This window comes from Simochromis diagramma, unplaced genomic scaffold (assembly GCF_900408965.1).
Source record: "Simochromis diagramma unplaced genomic scaffold, fSimDia1.1 OVJJ01000596.1, whole genome shotgun sequence".
Classification (NCBI taxonomy): Eukaryota; Metazoa; Chordata; class Actinopteri; order Cichliformes; family Cichlidae; genus Simochromis; species Simochromis diagramma.
The window spans coordinates 13,644,472-13,669,020 of NW_024387245.1; the positions used below are offsets into that span (position 1 = coordinate 13,644,472).

General features: G+C 39.6%; 1 protein-coding gene across 1 annotated transcript in view; it reads right to left on the bottom strand.

The window, feature by feature from the left end:
* LOC120714136 (matrix metalloproteinase-17-like) overlaps positions 1–24,549 on the bottom strand; it is a 105,423-nt gene that overhangs the window by 37,847 nt on the left and 43,027 nt on the right. The window contains exons 2-3 of the mRNA XM_040000196.1: positions 5,823–5,955; positions 4,001–4,136 (exon numbers count right to left, since the gene is read on the bottom strand). Coding sequence (XP_039856130.1) covers positions 4,001–4,136; positions 5,823–5,955 — 269 coding nt within the window. The remainder of the gene's footprint in view (positions 1–4,000; positions 4,137–5,822; positions 5,956–24,549) is intronic.

Genomic DNA, 24,549 nt, shown 5'->3' on the forward strand with positions numbered 1-24,549 from the left:
TGTGAATGAATCTGAAATCAACAAATAATCCACAGGCATTTATAATAAAACCTGAATAATTGCCCCATCTGTTTCTCGGCAGAAGCCAGAGGCTGTTTCTTTTCTTTTTTCTTTTCCTCTTCTTTTTAAAAGACACCAAGTCTGTACATCTCAATTTTCAGTACATCTTGGCTGCGTTATGGCGCTACACAAATGTGAGAGCTGCGAGTAGAAAGGTGGCTTCACTGGACTGAAAAAGAAGCTGCCTTATTTCACAGAGCCAACTAGGGCCAGGCTGGAGGCAGCATAAAGCAGGTGATTGACAGCAGAAGGTTTGCAGCAGCAGGATGGAGAGAAGCAGAGTAAAAAGAGAGACTGAGTGATATGAAAAAAAGCAAAAATGTTCCAGTCATAAAACAGCAGGACCTCACAGCTATGTGCATGCCGGTCCCCTGAAGCAGATGTTGACTCCATGCTTTCAATGTGGTGTGCTGCTGGATTGCGGCCAACTGCTTTTTCCAGGTCATCTGAGACCTTATGCGGACCACCCCCACCCCACTTGTCTCCCTAAACCACCCACCCGTGTGCAGTTACATCCTCACCCACCCCACCCCTGAAAAAAAGGCTGTATCTCTGACCGAAAGCCCCAAGTGAACTGAGGATTATTTCAACAAGGAGATGCCACAGGGACAAAGTCACCAGGTAATTTGTTATCAAAAAGCTGTAACCTTTCTGCCTCCGGTGACAAGGATTCATCCACCTGAACTCATCCGTCTTGCAGTCTGAGCAGCTGCTTTTGCTGCCACAAACTTGCTGAAGAAGCTTACTTTCCTCAGCTGATTCTGGCTGGATAAACCTGACCTGTAATCCCAGGGAATAAAGTCTGGATGATTTTCCAACATCAACTTGAGTTAGTAATCTGTTATTAATGTAGCAAAGTGGAAAGCTCCTGGCACAATTTTCTTCCACGTAAATTACACTTTTCACTTTTTGGAAATGTAACACTACGTCACATTTGACTCTCACACCTTTTGAAATGTGGGCTGGCTACGCAGCACTACTTCACTGGTGGAATCGAAATTAATGACTCACTAAATTTATCATAGTTCGTGTTCTAATCAAACAAACAAACAAAAAATTCTTTCCTAAACACAAATGTCAGCCTTACTGTGGGCGTAGTCGAAAGGCCGATGGATCGACTGGTCTACATCTAAGGCCACACTACCACACGGTGAAAATAAAGCTTTCTTCATAAAGTTTAGATAAAAGCTAATCTTTGAAAAAAAATATTATATTGACGAGCTATCCACCCACCCATGACCCTGAACTGGATACACAGCTAAGAAAAAGGATGGATGACATTGGTTATAATCAAATACTTCACTGTGCAGCTCGCGATTACACAGACATCTTCATCTTGCTAACTCCGTTTTATACACTGCTTTACTTTCTGGTCTGCTATTAAGTATCACGGCTCACCCACAGTCCCTTTTGCTCGCTCAGCCCTCCCACCAGTGGAAAAGTCCTGCTTATCGACCTGTTTCTTCAATCCTCAAGTGCCCTGATGTCCTGCTTTCCAACCACCTCTTGCTTCATTTTGCTTCCCTTCTGTCCTACCTTAGATCTATTACCCTGCCTGTTTCATCATCCTTCTGCAGGATGCTGTGGCCCATCTGTCCTGCATGCCACACTCTCCCTAAAGCAAAACTTATAACTACTGTATGCTAAGTGACATAAAAACACTTGGCCAACCAATAGTTGTTTACCCAACAGATCATACACAAAGAAACCTTTGTGTAAACCCTTGATTAACATTCACATATATTTTGCTACTTTATTCATATGCACATACTGATATTTATGTTGTATTTATCTAATTATTACAAATAATTAGAAATCAGCTGTCAAAAAACTGTTTGTACCTGCAAAATCCTATGAAAGTAGCACAAAGCAGTACCTGCCTCAACTGTTTTTGAGCCTGTTCTCAAGCTCTATAACGCAGAGTAAAATCATGTCTAAAATCATGTGTAAAATCTGTACTTGTACTACATGCATAGACTGTATTTTAAGTTCAAACAGACACCTTGCTCCTGCTCATTGGTGTGTGAATCTTTTGAAAAGCCTTGATTTGAGCAGTTAGGCCATCAAGGGAAGGAAAAGCATGCTTAGTCACAAAGCATACCCTGCTTTCTCATCTGTTTTTACCTAAACCGGGCCACAATTTACAAACTGAATCTCATTCTGTGTCAATTAAGCTTTGTAACTCAGAGGACACGAATGCATTAATAATAGATTAAGAGAGCTGTGGAGTCATTTTCCCTCAGACCTTTATACAAACTGACTTCTTTTTGCAGGCAGAAGAGTCTCCCCCTGCTGGCTATTAGACAGAATGCAGTTTTAAGACATTTCTACTGATAAACTGTGACAAATTTTTATTTGTTATTCTCTTCCATTTTAAAATATTAATACTTAGACTAGCAACTCCACAACCTCCATTCCAACCCTATATAATAAAGTATAGCGTCGCCAATATGTCATATATAAAATAATAATTTGGCTGACTCCTTCCATCAGCAGCTTCACTGCAGGCCAATATCACAGCAATATCAGTGGGTGAGAATAAGCAGAGGGTGAATCGGGGATATTTATCAAAAGACCTCCCATCTCTAAAGGGAAAAAAATCCAGCCACACATGGGAGTGAAGAGCGTGGGTGTTACTCTTTGTTTATGTGTGCATATGTAGTACCAAAATGTTTATTTATTCGTTTTCTCTTCCCCTGCACTGCTCTTTAGGTTGATGTCTATTGCTGCACAGCACACACAGATTAAAACAAACCGGCTGACACACCACCTACCTTAGATCATCTCCCGATGGCGTGTGCGAACCAGCTCAGGCCAACCATATGTTTCACAGCCTCCTCCTCTGCTGTTTAACACTAAGCTGGATCCCTGACAGATGGCCCAGCTGCTTTTAACATGCCCATATTATCTTATCATGTACTGTATAAACAGCAGACTGTGACCCTTCTCTTTAGGAATTATAAAAAAGGCATTGGTATTAAATCTGAAGACTTAAAAAAAATAAAAGCCCTGTCTCATTTATGAAAACTTTATGAATAATTTACACAAACGTTTGTGTATGGTCTAATAAGAAAGACACGTTTGCTGATTATATTAAGTTCGCTGTATTTTTTTTAATTTTTTTTTTTTTTTTACAAAATACTCTCAGTCAATTAAAAACACCAAAGTTTTCCACTTTAATAAGGTACATCTAATCTGTTCTAATAAAGCATGCACAGATGGGAAATCATTTTAAATAGACTGAGAGAGGATTTTTACTATATTATAGTTAAAACAGTCAAATATAAGTAGCAAATGTTTCCAGTGGCATGTTCCTTCCAGCCTCATGAGCTGGGTGCACTTCTAAGCTTTCAGTGGTTTGTAACCGTTTACAGCAGGGGTCCCCAATCCCAGTCCACGAGGGCCGGTGTCCCTTCAGGTTTTAGATGTGTCCTTGATCCATCACAGCTGATTTAAATGGATAAATTACCTTCTCAACATGTCTTGAAGTTCTCCAGAGGCCTGGTAATGAACTAATCACGTGATTCCGGTGTGTTGACCCAGAGTGAGATCTAAAACCTGCAGGGACACGGCCCTCATGGACTGGGATTGGGGACCCCTGGTTTACAGAATAAGGTCTAGGTACTAAAAAAAAAGGACCATGCATCATTTGCAGGACTTGAAATTCATACAAACCTCTAAAAATCCTTTAAAGCTAATATTTATCTATATGGTTACAGACAGGTAAAAGCATCACATTTGAAGAAAGAGGGAATTTATTTTGATCATTAGGATGATTCCTATTTAGGTTTCATATTTGTATTATACATTACTGCCTTAACATAGCTACTCTCACTGGGAATGAAAATAAGGATTCACCGTCTGTGGACTTGCTGGTTTTATTGTATCTGGGCGACGACGCTTGCGTGTGACCTTAAAGTGTCCTGTTAATTTTCCCTACCTCCAGGATAGATGTCTCTTGTTCCATTTGTTCTGAGGGTTCAAGCTTCGCTTCCTGCGTCCCACTGTCCCCTCTGTCTCGGACACGTCAGGCAGAGAACATCTGGGTGTTTTCATCAGCCCTAGTGTTTCTTGGTCTGCAGGACGGAAGAGATACATGCACATATATAAACTAATAATTCAAATACATGCCACAGTTACCATGTTATTTTTAGAGAAAACTAATTAGCTAGTGTATGAATGCATTTTATGCTTGCTTATGTAGCGCATGAATAAGGACATCTGATCCATCACTGTTCAACATCTGTTTGAAAATGAATGCTTCAGTAGTTGAGAGTCATGTTACACTGTATGAGCACATATACGTACACAGCTGACTGAACAAAAGGCTGCAAGAAGCCATTTGGGCCAAAACATATACATGCTCCCCAATTTCCCCTTCAGGCATTTACTGAGTAAAAGTCGTGATAGCAAACCTATTACGTCAGAACTAGTGATATTTATGGATACGCATGTAGCGCAGTCATGATCTGCATTCCAGAAGTCAGCAGGCCTCCAAGAACGTGTACGGCCTTTTGGCCACTTTAAGAAAGAGAGGCTGTCCGGACTCAGAGCCAAGACGCTGGAGCGGCCCGTGGAGATTACTCGGATGGACATCCAGGAGAAGGCACCTGTCACAGACGTTTTGAACCCCATTTCTCTTTTTATTCCACCACAACCACAGCAGCATTTCTGCACAGTGACGAGACACTAAAATGGATTGTGCTGATACCTGAACCATCTGTTCAATCTTGCGAGTATAGGAAATGCTGTGCCTGCGCTGGAGCTATCTCTGATAAAGTAGAGGGTATGTCTGAATGAAACTGTGATGCTTTGTCTGAATAACAGATCACCGCAAAGTTACCGAACAGTATTATGTAACTTTATGTATTTTTCTAGGACACTGATTCTTTTCTTTATACATTTTTTTGGATCTTGAGTTTCTAATAAAGATTGATTGACTGTATCTCATCCCAGGAAGAAGTTTAACATCCTCCAAATCCGCAGTTATTTCTGGCATTCCCCACTACAGAAGCACAAAAAAGGGTCATTTTACTGATAATTACCCCAAATAATTGAGTCTTACTTAAATAAATATTCATTAAATATGTTCAGCTTCACCCTAGCATCACATCATGTTCCTCAGCTGGCTGTCCACGCCCCACAGTTTGAGAAGCAGCGCTTTAGGCTAGCAAATTATTCACATACAGTATCCTGTTCTCTACCTTCTATATTTGTGTATGTGCGAGGGAGTAGCCTGTAAAGAGTTTTGTTTGTAGAGGAGAATTGCCGTCTGTGCGAGTGAGTGAGACTGCCAATATGCACCGCGGGAAACTATGAGTGCCTCACATGAGAGCGAACAGTAAAACCCACACTAATCAATATACTGCTCCGCTTCAGACATACCAGTGTTATCAATCACATACAGTACAGTAGGTACATAGCAGTACTGTAATTCTGCTTTGTGTGGTGCGGCAGCAAGAATGATTTATGCTTACAAGGTGTCTCATGACATGGAGACAGCTGTGCAATATAATGCTTTTCAGTACATAAGAACTGAAATAAAAGCTACCTTTTTATTGTTCGGTGGTTATTGTGTCAAAGCGTTATTGATTCGCCTCTGTTGCTTTTCTGTTGGTAGGAATGCGTTCTATTGTAAGGCATACCTTATATTTTCCTCCGCAGGCGTTTACTCTTACATACGCTGGTATCAGTGAACATATAAAACCAGCCATAGTGCTCCTTCCGTAGAGCAGAGCTTTGCAATCAACCTAGCCACATACCCAAGACTCCAGTCTCCTTAAGCCCTCCAAACTTCTGCATGGCTTTGATGGCCTTGGTCAGGGCCTCCTTGGTCTGAAGCTGGCCAGTCACAGGATCAGGTGGTGGGAGGTACCCAAACTTACTCAGCCAGTCCTGAAAGGGAAACAGAAGACACAGAGTTTAATCGTCACTCCAGGCACCTGAAAATATTCAAGTGCCCTAAAGGTGTTGATACGGTCTTCAGTTTGATCTCTACTGAATCTTATTTGTTTATTTAGGATCAAAAAGAGCTTTGTGCTTCTGTGCAACTGTTTGTGCGTCCAACAGATGAAAAACTGCTTTCCTTCTCTTAACAGAAATTTAGACACTATTTGTCAGCATTTTTTAATTGCAAGATGTTTGAATGGCAGAGAGCAAACTTTAATTCTTTTGCTAACATCTGACTAAACCAAGTCAGGTGTGAAATAATTAATTTAAATGTTATGTAATGTACATAAATTAACCCCTTAAAGCCTGAAATATTAAATATTTGCAGGAAATTTTTTTTTTTGGGGGGGGGGCAGATTTTTGCAATTTCACTTGTAATTTCCCTGTATTTGGTGGAAACAAGTAGACGACAATGTGGGGAATCCCCGCCCCGCCTCATTGTTTTGTAATAAAACAAATATCATTAACAGCGGCTCAGGTCCAGCTGTTCACTGACAATGAGCCAGTATGCACAATATTAGGATCTTGGATGTTTCTTATTTATATGCAATCATTTCTAAAAATATAAATGCTTTTATGACAGGTCGAAACATCCACTGCAAGAGTCCTTTAACACGATTAATTCAGATATGCTCTGTCAATTTTATTATGAAAACTTTCCGAAGGTTATTTTCATCTTGTGTATCATGAGTTTAAATTGCAGCTAAATCCATCCTCTTCCTTTTTCTCTCAGTGAGTCACTCTCAGGTATCCATTTCAGCTCAAACCCTCAATTTCCGTGAACTGATGGCTGGTCTGTTTTTTAACGGTTTTAATGGCTAGATCACTACTCATCAGAAAGGAGCAACAAGGAGCTATAGCAAGACAAGGTAAAACATAAAAACAGGATTTTTAAGACCCATTTGACTGATATTTGGTGATGTAAAAATCTGATATTCAGATGTATACTTTTAGACATGTAATATATAAAATGGTTTGCCTGACTCTGCTCGGATCAGCTGGCTGTCATATTTGTGCCATTCCAAAAACTTGTCCCTGTGATGGACAAACCATGCAACATTAATACTCATAATAATGTTGAAGGGTGTTTCCGCTGATTCTACAATCTCTTATTTCCACCAGTATTTCCACTCAGAAAGGAGGGTTTTGACTTGACTTGGTTTTTAGAGTTTTCTATAGTTATATACGGGAAATTGTCTGAAATTGTCCCCTCATTAGACTGCAATTCACTGATTGGTCAGGGAATGACGTTAGCCAATAGGTCTTGAGAGCAACTCCTTCACAGGAATCAAACCTGCCATTTTTGAAACCTGGCATTGAGGCAACGCTGTGGTCCAATGATGAGATGTAGACGTTTACCATTGGTTTAGCAGCAGGTATACCATCGCCATTATTGTGTTGTGTTTCTGTCAATGTTATATGACGACCCCACCCACATTGAGGCGGGGTCGTCAAGGGCTTGGGTTTCATAAAAGCCTTTTTTTCTATATTAGAGGAAACAAGCTGTTCATGTGTTTGCTTACAATATCTGAATGCTTCCCATATTTAGACCCTACCCTTATGTGGACATTATAATTTAAGGTTCCGTATAAATGCTACCTTATATTTTAATGTCCTGGCAAATGTCGGGCAGACAGCCCTCTTTTCATTACCAATAAAACTGAAGCAACTGTGTTCGATTTTGTTGCTTTTAATACCCGTGTTCACGGCAGGTGGCTGCAACTGGATATAAAAGGATATTGGAGGGCAGATCTGTTATTGAGACATAATGTTCACTTTTGCTGTGGTACAAAGGTTAGAAAGATGAGAGGCAAAAATAAACATTAAAAAAAAGAGCTGATTCAGAATACTGAATGGCATATGAGCTTTGGCTTGATACAGTTGACACATAATATGTGTGTCACCTGGGTGAAAGGAATTGAGATTCTGGGGCAGGTATTGCTGAGCAGGAGGTTCTAGATAAGCACTTTAAAGTTCAAAAGCAACCTGGCCCACCTTTCAGTGACTGAAGAAAATGTCAGCGTACTCAATGTTCTGGCAGGAAAATAATGACATAAGACTGTATTGTTGTTACGTTTCAGTCAGTGTGAGTCTCGCCAGCTAGAGCACAAGGTCAGGTATATAATAACACCTCTGCAGCTACTATAGATTCAGGAACTTGCTCGAGGTCCACCTTACTAATACTTAATCCTAGTAAATCTAGTAAAAGAATGACTTCACTGCATCACCCTACAGCTGCTACGTAGAGGCACTCACTGTAAATGTTTTGTGTGAGAAAAAAAAACATGGCGGCAGAAGTACTTGGCCTTGTATGCATTAGTGGACCTTTTGGCTATACTTTCGCTGAAAGAGCATCAATCAAAAGTGTTAACTTTGCAGTTAAAGGCCAAGGCAATATGTGCAGCACATTTCACACTTAAGCAGTTCAGTGTGCATTAAGTAATCACAGAAATGCATTAGAGCGTTTATGGACCCACTGAAGAGGAAAATGAGCAGAAATCAAATCAAATAAAACAACACCAGGAAAAAAAAATGACAATTTGGGTGAGCATAATTAGATTTTTTATAATGTTTACAAAAGACTCCTGAAATGCAGTTTCTGCCTTTCAGTTCATATATGGAATGTATTTAGAAGTATTACACATTACACATTGTGGCAGCCAAAAACTCACTAATGCTAATGTGAAGGTACTTGCAATAAGTGTTACGTAGGCAAATAAATGACACCAAAAGCCACATTTGATTACACTAGAACACGCTAGAAGAGAGAAACCTTGCAGGGAAAGAAAATGTTATATATGATGAAAGGAATGAGACCAGCCACATGAGTTTATTCGCTCTAAATCTGTGATTGACTGTAGCACGAGGGGCTCATGCAGATGGAGGAGACTCTGCAGTTCTTTAATCATGCATTATTAAAAAATGCAGATATAAAGAAGCAACGGCACAAAACAATGTCTGCATCCCCATATTCTTGGTCTCAAATGAGAAACACACACGCACAAAAAGCATAAAACACATTCTGCCAAGCCTGCTGCCATTTTATTGGGCTCTTTGTCTCAACAATCCGGTTTTTGTAGTCTCACAGTTTCTCCACTGCGGGTGGCATGAAAGTTTAGATTTCAGAAATTTCTTGTCTCTGTTGTATGAGAAGAAGAAAGAACAAGTTGAGGAACAAGTAAAGAACTGGTTTTAAGGTTGTTTGATTTATTTAAGGGCAACACGAGAGATGGAGATAGTACAAATGTACTTGAAACACACAGAAAGATAACTGCCCGTGTACTGCTGTATTGCTGTATTGCATTTCCAGCAACAGTAACAGAAACATGTATTTTCAATTTGTGTCCATCTCAGTTCTAACCTTTAAGATCATTTAATCTAACAAACCCTCCAATCCCTCAACTATAACCAATTCAGGAAGTTTTTAACCCTACATCAGACTAGCATGAGCATAAAAGTAAGTAATCCTACTAATAATACTGTGAATGGATTTTAGCTTTGGTGCCTCACAGAGAAAACATGATTACAGCCACTTCCATGACTCTGCAGTTTTGCAAGCAAACTCAGCTACATGCTAACACCACGTCGACAGAGCCTAGGGCTGGGGGCACCCTATGCCCCCCTTCTGAACATGCCCCTGGACTCTGTTTCATTCATATGAATTTTTAAAGGCTTGGTAACCTAAATGTTCCCTAATTGTGCATTTAGACTATATATCTATAATAGGCTTTAGCTGCAATTTATAAACCCTTTGTTAATTAAAAAAAAATCTACTGCCAACTACCTATTGAAATAATTTTTTGCCCAACATTCCTGCCCACAAACATCCATTGCCAGTCTTGAATAGCATGTAGAAACCAGTGTGACCTGTACTTAACAAAGGCGAATAAGTGTGTGGAGGTTTTGAATGAAGAGGATGAAATTATGAAAATGAAAGAGGAAGAAAAAACCCAAACTTGAATATCCTGGTATTATTTGGCAGGGAACCTGTTTATTACAAAGTTGTACTTCATTTTCTTGTGTGTGTTTTTGAGCACAGAGCAATATCATTGTCCTATCCTGTCAAGAACCCCCAAATCCATCATCCATCTCACTGTCAGGGCTGCTTACCAACTGTTCACAAAGGTTACTCTGAATGCATGTATCCGCATATAAGACCAGAACTGTGTGAAGGTCAAATAAAGTTTGAACTTAACAAAGCAAAAACACTTAATAGAAAAGCACAGTAGGAAAAAATGAAGACAAGACTGGAAAAAGAAATGTAAATGGTAAACTGGAGAAAGATAGCGACACAAAGGAGACCACTGATGAAAAGGACGTCTTAAGTCTTAAGATCTGCTAATGCTCTAGGGAACTTTCTGTTGTACAGCCTTGTAAACATCAAACCAAACCACTGACTATGATTTCACACACCACAAGAGAGACAGGGAGTGTGTAAATGTGAGTCATGCATGAACTGCATGAATAAAATTGACCAAAAGCAAAGGCACTAAAACAGAGATGTGCACACACACACATAAAGGGCATCCTGTGTTACCTATTAGCCTTATTCTATCTGATCGTCCTAAAAATGGATGTTCTTTCAGAACGAGGTAGGAGAGCAGGTCAGGTAAGCACCGCATCTCCCGATGTGTGTTTTAATACCAACTGCATGTGTGAGTTGCATCCAAAAAAGAAAGAGCTTTTAAAGTTTTTAGCCAGATTGGTTTTATGAGTTCCTGTGACCATTTGACTGCTTTTTCCACCATTAAACATGTTTCCTATTCAACAATGAGAAGTCAAACTGAACACAATAGCTTTTGCTTATAAAAATGAACAAAGTGGGAACTTTAAAAGCCAACAGTGGCAACGAATTGGCATTAAAAAGGCACATTTACAGTTATATGGTTTTACAGTTATAATATACCAGATTTTAGATAAAAATGGCCAAAGGAGGAGCTTATTATGGAGACATAGCCACTTTTTGTGGGATTTGTAGCTGCTTCCTAATGAGACCCTTTGATCTCCCAGTTGTTTTAATCTAGAAACGAAGCAGTACGGAGGAACTTCTGCAACAACGCAGAAGAGATAAAAGAATAAATACATACAGTGGGGCAAAAAAGTATTTAGTCAGCCACCGATTGTGCAAGTTCCCCCACCTAAAATGATGACAGAGGTCAGTAATTTGCACCAGAGGTACACTTCAACTGTGAGAGACAGAATGTGAAAAAAAAAATCCATGAATCCACATGGTAGGATTTGTAAAGAATTTATTCGTAAATCAGGGTGGAAAATAAGTATTTGGTCAATAACAAAAATACAACTCAACACTTTGTAACATAACCTTTGTTGGCAATAACAGAGGTCAAACGTTTACTATAGGTCTTTACCAGGTTTGCACACACAGTAGCTGGTATTTTGGCCCATTCCTCCATGCAGATCTTCTCGAGAGCAGTGATGTTTTGGGGCTGTCGCCGAGCAACACGGACTTTCAACTCCGGCCACAGATTTTCTATGGGGTTGAGGTCTGGAGACTGGCTAGGCCACTCCAGGACTTTCAAATGCTTCTTACGGAGCCACTCCTTTGTTGCCCGGGCGGTGTGTTTTAGATCATTGTCATGTTGGAAGACCCAGCCTCGTTTCATCTTCAAAGTTCTCACTGATGGAAGGAGGTTTTGGCTCAAAATCTCACGATACATGGCCCATTCATTCTGTCCTTAACACGGATCAGTCGTCCTGTCCCCTTGGCAGAAAAACAGCCCATAGCATGATGTTTCCACCCCCATGCTTCACAGTAGGTATGGTGTTCTTGGGATGCATCTCAGTATTCTTCTTCCTCCAAACACGACGAGTTGAGTTTATACCAAAAAGTTCTACTTTGGTTTCATCTGACCACATGACATTCTCCCAATCCTCTGCTGTATCATCCATGTGCTCTCTGGCAAACTTCAGACGGGCCTGGACATGCACTGGCTTCAGCAGCGGAACACGTCTGGCACTGCGGGATTTGATTCCCTGCCGTTGTAGTGTGTTACTGATGGTGACCTTTGTTACTTTGGTCCCAGCTCTCTGCAGGTCATTCACCAGGTCCCCCCGTGTGGTTCTGGGATCTTTGCTCACCGTTCTCATGATCATTTTGACCCCACGGGATGAGATCTTGCGTGGAGCCCCAGATCGAGGGAGATTATCAGTGGTCTTGTATGTCTTCCATTTTCTGATGATTGCTCCCACAGTTGATTTTTTCACACCAAGCTGCTTGCCTATTGTAGATTCACTCTTCCCAGTCTGGTGCAGGTCTACAATACTTTTCCTGGTGTCCTTCGAAAGCTCTTTGGTCTTGGCCATGGCGGCGTTTGGAGTCTGACTGTTTGAGGCTGTGGGACAGGTGTCTTTTATACAGATGATGGGTTCAAACAGGTGCCATTCATACAGGTAACGAGTGGGGGACAGAAAAGCTTCTTACAGAAGACGTTACAGGTCTGTGAGAGCCAGAGATTTTCCTTGTTTGAGGTGACCAAATACTTATTTTCCACCCTAATTTACGAATAAATTCTTTACAAATCCTACCATGTGAATTCATGGATTTTTTTTTCACATTCTGTCTCTCACAGTTGAAGTGGCTGACTAAATACTTTTTTGCCCCACTGTAACTGCACACAGACTCAATCTTTTAAACACACCAGTAAACACAAAAAATATCTTTTTTTCCTTATATCATCGTCAGTCTTTTTCATAATACAATCTACCAATTCCTCTTGCACAGTAGGTCTTTACATGAACATGCTATGTTTTGTTATTTGTGTGCCAGATCAGGAAGCCAGTGAAGTCATACAGAATGCAAACTGTTAGTGAGAGCTACAGCAATATTTTTTATTATGCTTTTACCAAATCAGTTGTATAAATTCCTGTGACCCTTTCATTGCTTTTTCCATTGCTTTAAATCAGGTTTCTAATTCAACAGTGTGAACTGAAGCTGAACACAACTGCTTCTGCTTACAAAACTGAGCAGACAGGCACTTTAAAAGGCAACAATGGTAAGGAATTGGCACAAAAAGGATTTAAGTTTTATGGTTTCAATAAATTACTGCATCTATTTCCCATGTTTTGTGCAAAATGTAAAGAAAAGAGGGGTGACTCATGCACACATGTTCATATAATTAAATCCCTGTTACGCATTAATTCATTACTGGTTTGTTGGTTTGATTATACACACTGAGTGAGTCATTTTCCTACGGTATAGTGATCTCGCCTTCTGCTTGTTAGTATGTTTTTGTGTCTTTTATATTGTTGGAGGACTCTGCCATAGTACTCAAATATGCTAAGAGCTTCAGGACAGTCTATGCTTCTGGTTGCACCTTAGCCCTCAGTCTATTTAATGTTCACCTCCTTCCCTCATGCTCTCTCCCCGTCTCCCCTTCTAACACCGACTCAGCGTCGCCCCTGCATATCTTGACATGAGGTCAGCCAGTGAACATGATTTAAATCAGTTTCCTACAAAACAGAGGTGCAGGGGATAGAAGAGCAACAGAGTGGGAAAAAAAGGGCACACTGATGAGAACACAGCAGCAAGTTAGCGAGAGCAGTTAACAGACAGTAACATGAAGCTGATCTTGTCAGCTTGTCCTTATCGCTCCCAGGTCAAGATGAGCAAAATAAAGATTAGATGTTGGACCAAAGCAGCATGGGTGTGGGAGACAGACGAGGTAGAGGTGAATGTAATGTTGCACGGTTTAAAGAAAACAAATGGCAGGAAATACTTCGTGTGCTCAGGGGAAGCATACATTCACGGTGATATTCACAATATGTGGAAATCGCTGCGTTTAGATTACTTTATGTTAAGAGCACTCAAGGGCTGTTACTTTAAAAAAAAAGGGATTTACTTGCAGGAAAGGGCAGCGCACATTGAGTAACTTGGAAAATCCTTCTGGACTCGTTGTGCAATGTGTTTCGAATGTGTGGCTTCCTGACATATAGCCATTTTTGTGGGATTTGTATCTGCCTCCTAATGAGAGTCTTTGATCCCCCAGAGTTGTTTTAATCTAGAAATGAAGCAGTACGGAGGAACTTCTGCAACAACACAGTAGAGATGAAAGAATAAATGCACAACAGCACAGACTCAACCTATTAAACAGAAAAGCTTGCAAACAGAAACAGATAGGTAAGTGCATCACCTTGTGTCATCGTCAATCCTTTTCATAATGCAATTTACCAATTCCGCTTGCACAGTAGACCTTCCCAATTTTCCCATTTACACAAAATGAAAACACTATGTTTTGTTATTTATGTGCCAGATCAAGAAGCCAGCGATGATACACAGAGTTCAAACTGATTAGTGAGAGCAGCAAATTAAGGGAAAAAACTAACTTCTGTTAAAACCCCCCCCAATGTGTTCACTGATAATGATAGTGATTATGTAACATAATTATATGTCTCATCTGTAAACAAACGGTTCACTGTTTCACTAAGACGGTGCACTTTTAATCATGCTTTTCACAGCTCTCCTAGCAGACTGCGGGGCCTGAGTCTGTAGGTTTAGTACAGTACATTACACTTCGGTGAGCGTGCAGGAGGCATGCTGTGAAAATGGCAAAAGCCCTAACAGGTAACGTCAGGGCCATCCTGCATGGAGTTTCTCATTTATCCCATTCTGGGATGTGGCTGACTGCATTTTTAATATTATTGCTGTTGTACTTTGGGATAATGCTTCTTCCAATCTTCCATGAAAACAAGGCACACATGATAAAAATAAAACCAGCCTTGATTTATCAAACTGTGGAGGAACTGTGATTTTGAGATGCTTCTTCTTCTTCTTCTTTTTTTTTTTTTTTGAATGTGACCGGCTGTCACAAATACAATTTTTATCTGTAGTAATCAACAGTGAACATTCAAGGATTTTATAACTGCAAAGTTGTCTGACAAAATCACCACGCACAGAAGTTAAAGCTGAGGGCTGTGCTGTGATTTCAGCTGTAACTGCATCAGTGGGAGATACAGTGTTAGACAGTGGAACAAAAACACAGAGACAGAGAGAGGGCCAGGTGTGCCCGGGGGTTGGAGAGCAAGATTTTAGTTCACTCAATCAAGTAACAACAGAGCTGCGTTCATTCAGTGGGGTGAACTGAAGGGTGATGATCAATGTGGGATAGGTAGGCAGGCAGCCAAGCTGAGACTGTATATTTTTCCACAATTAACAAATACTCACACCCCCAAAATCAAAACCAACATCTAACCAGTGAAGTAATCTTAGTATTACAAAATCACTGCCCTCAACGTGATGCACTTAGGTTCATAATTTTGCCTGTAGACTGCCACGGTTAAAGGTAAATCAAAAATAATAACACCAAACTACTGTTAGGATTGTTTGTAACTGTTTAGGACTTAGAGCCACTTTCATTCATGGTTTTTCATTTCCAGAGGCTCAAAAATAACTGGACTGACAAACAACTTTAAACATTAGGACTGTTTTCAAGCAGTATTAACTTTGACAGCATTTTTTTTTTTTAATTTTAGTGTTTGGCTAAAATTTCATGTAGTTTTAATTATTACTTAGATGTCTAAATTCTTTTTGTTTTAGTTGACTACATAAGATTATAGTAGACTGAACTTAAGGTTGATGTTTTGGCACGTTTTCATGAGAAACAGGAAAGTTGCACTCTTTCCCCTGCGGCCAGAGCTAATGTGTGCCTCTAACCTTACTGCACAAGGATATTACTTCATATTGGATCACTTCCAAACTGTCCCGCCTTTCTAAACAACTTAATTACTTTGCATTGGCTCGCGTAGCTGCAAAATATTTTATTTAGTGTCAATACATTTCAGCACAGTTTTTGTCCTCGTGCAGGAGTTTTTATTTATTTATTATCTTTTGTTGGCTTATTATTTTTTTCAGAAATAATATGGTTGATGAAAACTATGACACAAATTTTAGGTCAATAAAATTAACTCTGTTTTTAATGCTCGGATGATCCTTTGCAGTCAAACTCATGAACCCATGGCATCACCGAAAGCAGTTTCCCTTCTTGAGATGCTCTGACAACTCTTTTACCACAGTCACCTTCAGCTGCTGCTTGTTTGCGGGTCTCTTGGCTCCAGCTTTGAATTTAGTAACTGAAAAGCACGCTCTGCTGGTTTGAAATCAGGTGACTGCTTCTCAAAGAAAACTTCGTTTCTTTGTCCCGATACGTTTGGCCTCTTGTAGACGTTTTTTGGCAACGTCTAATCTAATCTTGCTCTTGAGTGTAACCTGTCATTTGCACCATGTTGTTAAACCTCATTCACAGCGTCTCTTTTCTTGTGCTCTTTGGTAAGCCCACCTCCCGAAGATTTTTTTGTTGACTTGTTAAGATGTTGTGAATGGTTTTTCTGTGGCCTTTCAAGCCTTTTAGTGTTGCTGAACTGGTCAGTGTCATTCCTTCTTTTTAAGATTTGTTCACCCCTAACATTTTGGCTGTCTCTATGACAGGTTTGGTTTTTCAGCTTAAAAGCCTCCTTCACTGGCATCTGCACAATTCTCATGTTGGGAATTCATGTGAAAAGATACCAAATGCCATTTCAGCACTTGAAATCAACAGATCTTACATCAGCTTAATTTCTCATGGAATAACAAGAGAAAAAAAACAGCGATGCCGTGTGTAAGAGGAGCTGCAATTCCCAAATACTTTGTCCAACACTTTGAAAGAAAAGAAAAGACATGTATCATTATGTAAAAACCTATGGACTTGACTGTAAATCTGGTAGTCACTTTTTACAGTGTAAATTGTTACAAACTTTATTAAAACTAATTAAAAACTCACACGTTCATGAGCTAAAGCCACGCTTCTAACTCACGTCAAAGCCTCCAAGAGACTGCAATAAAGGACCATTTTAGTGTTTTGTATCTTACACCCAGCAAAAGACTGAAAACAAAAAGAAATGTGTGCACGTCAGCAATGTAGTGCTATAGTCCTTTTTTCCTTTCAAATTTAGGACTCAAAGTACCTTGGATTGCAAGATTAAAGTCTGGTTGCAAGATAAAAATGAAAGGTCACAAGATGATTATCACCACAGAGTAAGAAATAAAAAAACGAATTCTCTGGTCATTGTAAAATACTGGATTGTTTGACCTTTGCTGGCTTCAAATAGTATTAAAATAGCACAATGTGAGATGGGAACTATACTACATATTGCGCATGCTGTCACAGGGCGCTGTGAGGAGATGTTCGTTTGCTTTATAGTGGAAGGTCTAAAACTTAATCACTGTTGCATTACACATAATGCCACTTCTCACCCATGTAAACATCCCACAAAATGCAAAGCAGCAAGTAAGTCACTGGAGTGTATAACACCACTCTGCAGTATTTGACATGGCTCCAAAGCACTCCACTGTAGTTTTACTGAATCCACACTTGTTTATATTATACAGCGATGTCACTTTTGTGCCGCTGTAATTGAATCATTTAGGCATTCACACATTTCTGTGCTTCTCAGGCTCTCTTAGAGACAAATTATCATTAAGTACTAAAGTAAATATTAAATCCTCTGAGCTTATGTTTGTTCTCTTTCACACCTCCTTATCTTTGCAATAAAATTGGTTTGCTCTGTTCTGAACCCTGGTTACGGTAATCCTATCAGGAGTAAAAAGGAAACACAATGTAAATGTAAAAGTCATTTCTTGTTCAGTATCATGTGTCCCTCTATTGCTTTGCTCTATTTTTATACTTCTGTATCTTTCTTCCCCCCAATTTTCACTTTTATTCTTTGCCTGTTTGGGCAATGCTTCGTGTAGAGTGGCATGTTCTGAGGAAAATAAGAAGGATGTTCCCCACAGACACAAAACTATAGAAAGTGGACACTAAGACAAAAAGACAGAGGCATTCTGTATTTATCTCAGATAAATTCCCCCATCCTCCTGTAACAGATTAAAGTCATTCCAACATCATAGAATACGTCCTGTCAAATGGGAAGAATCCACTTCTTGATTCCACTAAAGGTCAATATCCATCCCCTTAGCCTCTATATAAAGCTCAGGCTGGTTCATCCTTCTGCTTCTGAGCTGCTCCATCTGACAAAACCTCCCTGTTTTCCCCTGATGAACAGCTTATTGACAAGAAATGAGTCATCGGGAGACGCTTAACCCCACAACCTCACTGTCTCTCAACGTTCAGTGAAGTAGCGGGGGCCACTTTAGAGTTTACATTTTTCTTTAATGCCTCGGGGACACAGGAAGACTTTTATTTTCCTCTCCGCTAAAAGATTCTATGAAGCGCTTGAAGAAAATGCTTAACTGTAAAGTTTTAGTAGAAAACTGCAGTCTTCTTACGTTTAGATAGCTTTACTAAACTAAGGTAGTTCAGAAATCCATCTTAACACTAAAGAGTCCTTAGTTCCCAGCAAATTATCACACTACTCAATCCTTTCAGCATCTAGTATGTTACCTACTACTGCCACATTGTCCTTCTTTTGTAAATCCTTTTGTGATTTTATACAGTATTAGGTCATTTCTGTCACGGTTTGCGGGGAAAGCCATGTGGAGTTATGAATGAAGGACCCAAGATGAAGGCACTGACTTAGATGTGAGTGATCTTTATTTATGATAACAGAAATATAAACAAAAAGCGAAGGTGGCAAAAACAGAACTAAGAAAGAGCCTAAACTGGAAAAACTAAGAACCAAACTAACAAACCTGAAGGAGATGGAGAGCAAGCAAACACAGGGCATGATAAGCAGGGAGAAACGTACGGAGGAAACACAGAGACTGACTGAACCGCAGAGAGTACAGAACCAAAACCTAACAACTAGCAAATCTTAACAGAATACATAACCAGAATAAACAAGAACATAGGATAATATTAATAAATACAAAACCCTGAGTCAACAGACTTCAGACAATTTCTGACCACCACACCACCATAGATAGACTGTACATAAAAGATGGTCGAGGCCAATGGTTAACCTTTTTTCCTGTTTCTTTTCTTTTTTTTAGTGGGGACTACTTTTAATTAAGCTTCAAGGTCAGCATTTTGACTGTACAAAAGTCATGGTGTTTTTAAACAGTGATGCACCGCTAGGTTGATCTGATTAGGAGACCGAGGACACAGACACAATTTTCTGCTAGTACATTATCCATTTTTAAATGTAAATTTATAGGCATTTACACATAAATGGTTAATTGTAAACTTTAATACAAAGGTAAAAAAACTAAACCAAAACAACCAAAAAAAAAAAAACCCAGTGAAGTGAGGTAGCTCTGCAGCACACTGGTGTGCTGTCCAGAGCCTGCCTCTCTCCCTGTGACAGCTGGGGTAGGCTCCAGCACCTCTTTACCCTGAGTTGGATAAGCAAAAGCAAATCGATGGATCAATGTTGAAATTCAAAATTTCATATACCAATTTGATAACGGTGATAGTTCAAAGCTGAGAACAAAAAATATGTGGATTACCAAACAAATACCCACAGTTCTGCATATAAAAGGCAGTCGTCAAACATATCTCTTATTACTACACTAAAAGTCTATAAAGAAAATCCTGCCCCTTTTGTGGCACAACAATCGAAAGCTTTAAGCCAAGCACATTTCTCTAAACCATTTCTTTCAACGACGCCCCGGCAGTGTATGCCATAGCAACGGTGATGCTATCACTCTCCAAAGCAGTTGAGGCAGCTTTCCGTTTTATATCTCAGGCTTATACTGAAATCATTTACTTAAAGCATTACATTTGGATGATATAACTGCCAGGCAACGACAGCATGTGTGTTAGACTAAGGAGCTCAAAAAATCCACAACTAGTGGCAGACACTTTGAGCAAACAGTATTTCCTTCAGAAATGAAATATTTAGTCCTTGTGCAAACAGAGGAGGTAAAAGAAGCAGGATATAATAAATAGAAGCAGAGAGATATTGCAGGTGAGGTAGAAGGATAGTTGCACAGCCTTAGAAACACATTTGATAGCAAACAAAAACATTGCTGCTAGATTGCCTGGTAGCACAAAGTGAGAATTAACTCGAACCTTGACATCATCCGTTTCCTGTGATGCATTTTGCTCATCTGTTTTCTCAGTTCTCACAAACAGGACTTCCTTGGAAAGCCAGATATATTTGGCACAGAACGAGGAACTAGACCAGCGCTAAGGAGCCAGACCACATCATTTTAAACCCAAAGGGGCTCCGTCTGTTGATGACTGGCTCGACCTTCTTACAAGCCAAAGTTGATGAACTCTGTGTGGTGTAAATATAAACTCTTGTTCACTGGTCCTCACTCACTGTAAGTAGAAAGTTGCTCATATTCCCATAAATGATCATATTATCACTGTCAGGTTAAAAAAAAAATTGGCTCAATGAAGAATTGTTTTGGAAAGAATTTAATTTTTAAGCAAAAGTTAAGCAACTTCAATTAGTGGCAAACTGAGGGATTTAGCATGATTTATTATCTTAAGGAGATTTCTTCACTTTCCATGTGAAATTTAATATGCACATGCTTTATTTTGAAATGACTGAAGCTGAAAAAGACACATTGCCTCAACCCACACATGTTAGACGCAACAGAGGCCGAGGACGAAGGAATAATTACTAACAAGGTCAAGCACGTTTTAGAACACTGACGAACCAAAGCACCACATGGCAACCTGCCCGTGGAAACAAAACAGGGTATTTAAATGAGCAGCTGTAAACATTTTTATCATTTTTGATTAATAAATTCAAATGAATGAAATATTAAAATATTAAAAAATATTTGGAGCTCTGTAGTGATAATTATTTCCAATCTGTGCATAAAAAAGATTTACAAAAAAGTTAAAAATGCTAGTATAAACAGAAAATCAGCGCTAACTGGAAGTTGTTCGCATATTATAATACTGTGTATTGTTCTATGTTGTAAACAATGCACAGTCATTTTGTGAGTTTAACAGGTGGCTACAGAACAGGGACATTTAGAGACGCTCACAATACCACATTAGTCCACATTTCAAACAAAGATGGGAAGCTGAGCTCTGGCTAGCATTAGAAAATGCAATTAATTTCAATTTAATTCAATTGTGTTTAAATAGCACCAATTGCCAGTCAGTCGCCGCAAAGCGCTTGATTTTGTAAGACTTCTAGGAAAGACCTTCCAATATTAGAAAAAACCCTAAAAATGAGTCGACTCCCAATGAGCACACACTTGGTGACAGTGGGGAAGAAAAACTTCTTTTTAACAGGAAGAAACCTCTTAGTTAAGAGTGTTCTTATGATTTCCGTATGTTCTTCTAATGATGTTTTTTGATTGTGTGTTGGAGTTTGTACCTTTTTTGTAGACTGTATTTTTGGGTCCTTGTGTTTTATTAATCCTGCCCTCCTGTCTTCTCTGTGTCAAGAGTGCGTTTCTGTTCCTGTGTTCTTTTACTTCCTGTTTTATTTTGTTAGTCTTTCAACTTTAGTTCTTCTTCCCCTGCCTCGTCCTCAATAATTATCCCCAGCTGTGTTTCCTCCTGTTACCCATCCTCTCGTTATCTTGTGTTTGTATAAAATGTCTCAGTCTCCTCACGTCCTCTACATTATTTGCCCAGGCTCTGCTGACATCTTTGTTTTGTATTTTTTGTTGGCAAGAACTGAAAGAAAACTGCCCTTTAGTTTACATGTTTATGTTTTGTCTCCTGAGCCCTGCATTTGGGTCCACATCCTGTCCTGACAATGGTGACTATACTACTACTACTGTACTATAGTACACTATTGGACTTTATTCATGCATAAATTAGCCTGCATGTCAGCAAGTGGCATAAATAAAAGAGTTAAGAAACTGCATTCCTCTCTTACAATTGTAAAACCTCAGTACGTGCCTTCTGGGAAGGAAACACAGCTGTTAATGTCTGTATCAAACAAAATAAATCACATCTATAAACCTGCTGCTAGATCCGAAACGCGTAAAACAATCCATCCGCAGTATGGAATTAAGTGATTTATAGAAATCTGTGAATAAATGAAATGATAAAGTAAAATAATAAAAAATTAAAACCATCATTAAAGTCTAGATTCAAGACAAAATTATAGCTAGAGCATTACTGTGAAATTCCTTCTTCCAAAAGTTACACTGACTAAGCAACATTTCTACCAGCAACTTATAAAAATACAGCAGATTTCTTAGTTTTTGTTAAATTTGAAAAAAAATATAAAACAAACCCAATCCTTACTTGTAGGGCGCCATTAATGTTTACATCACAAAGCAGTGTGGACAGTGGTGGTAAATGGACTACAATGTCCTACAGCCCTTTCAGTGTGGACCCCAGTGTACATCAAGTCATAAAATTTGCCCATATATATATATATATATATTGGGATCAATTCTTTCATTCTCCAAGAACTACCTGGATACTCTCGCCACATGAAGCCAGAATTGTAAGAGAAGCCCAGCCCACGGCACCAGTGTAGAGTCTGATAATGGACCCAAGGAATTCATCCCTATCTATTGGCTGTCAGGGTGCAGTTACCTAGCCTGTAGAGATCTGTGTGTCACTCTGGATATGCCTCCCCAAACCATCACTGATCCACCAAAAACCCGGTCATGCTGAATGATGTTATAGGCAGCATAATGTTCTCCATGGCTTCTCCAGACCTTTACACGTCTGTCACATGTGCTCAGGGTAAACCAGCTCTCATCTGTGAAGAGCACAGGGCACCAGTGGTGGCCAACTCCAGTCAAGCTCCACTGTGCCTGACAGTGAGAACAAGACCCACTAGAGAATGTTTTCTGCATTGCTAGATAGACAGATTGCTATGGTTTCAGTGCTGATGCGTGTGCTGTAACGTTTTTCTGTGGTGAACAGAAAGCTGAGGGCAAGAGTGAAGCTGTCAATTTACCACATGATCTGCATTCCTACCCTCACATATGGCCTCAAGTTGTACTCCTTTACATTGAAGGACCCAGTTAGGGTGGTTCAGGCATCTGATTAGGATGCCTCCTGGGTGTGAGGTGTTTCAGACATGTCCTACTGAGAGGAGGCCCTGGGGCAGACCCAGGACATGTTGCAGAGATTATATCTCTCAGCTGGCCTTGGAGCAGCCTCCACCCTCCCACCCACTGGACCAGGTTAATTAGCAGAAAATAGCTGGGTGGATGGAGGGATAGAAATGTTGCTTTGTTTAAATAAAATCATATACTAATTTTCACTGCATAGCCTCTCTCTTTCGCTTAATTACTTATTTTTCTTGAAAGCCTCTCAAATAGATTTTAAAGGGAAAACGGACGATTTGACCGATTCTGGTGTTTTTATTATCGCTTTGTGATGACGTGACTAGTTGAAACATTATTTATGATCTGAATGGTCTCCACTGTAGAGCAATGACGTGTTTGATTCGCTCTCATGCCCATGCCTCAGTGAAATCTGACACAGAGGAGAGAGCTTCTGCTGCCAGCACAGTCCTTCTCAACACCAACTGGTCTTGCTCTAAATGTCTTGTGGACTTTGCCCCATTAGATTTTGAACTTGTGTTTCAAATCCTGACCTTAAACCGAGCTTACGTTTCTCATCAAGGGGCTCATGAGCCCATCTGTGTCAGTGTCTGTTCATGGCCATTTGTGTCCAACTGTAACATGATGAAATACCGATACCCATCTTTCTTTTAACACTTCAGTGTCACCCTCATGGGTTTGTGCACTCGACCACAAATGATTTGCAATGGATGGAATTTACTTTTACAAGCTTTCACAGTCCCTCCTCTTGCCTGCAGTGGCCATTTTTTTATACTCTACTGGACACATCCAAGGGATCCAATTTGATCAGTAGGCGAGAGGATAACAATCTGCAGATGAATGTCAGCCAAGGTAGTTAAGGTCTTCTTCTATGGTTTTTAAGTACACCCTTAAAACTTAAAACTTACAGATTGATATTTGTGTGCAGTTTGGAGTCCAGCATCAAGAGCACATCAAAAAAAGTATATGTACAATATTTGGCTGAATGGCCTGGAAGTTTCTTTTCCCACAGAAAACACACAGTTGTGTGTATTCACATCTCATTTTAACATTTATATGACTACAGAAATGTTTAAATTTAAAGAGACGTTTCCAGAGTAGTCTCAGACATCCGTTTGTAACTCCAGCTGTTTATACATGTGAGCTCTAATGTCGACTGATTTTGTGGCTCCGTCATATCTTTTTGTATAGTTAAAAACCACAATACTAGAACAACTGTTTTTTTTTTAACTCTGCCTCAAAAACTAAGTATTTTGTGTTATGTTCCCTGGGGTTGGTCATGCTTTTGAATTTAGATTCTTTAGTTAATATGTTTGAGTTTGGCTCTTGTTTCAGGTTTTTCTGTTGCTCCTCTGTCTGAAGTTTTGTATTCCAGGTTTGATTTGACCTTTATTTGAATACTGAGCAAATTCTTATAGTCTGTGGCTTCTTACTTTTATGTTTTTTCTTTTTTGTATTTTGGTTCATGTCTATCATTAATATGTTTAATATTATATAACGGATATGGCTAAACCTTCTAGGCTTATTAGAATTTATACAACCCTTCAAAACACTGCGAAGCAGAAAGTAATTTCTGGTGATTGACAAATAGAAGGGCAGCATGGTGGCACGGTTGCTTGCCTCATCGCAAGAAGGCCCCGAGTTCA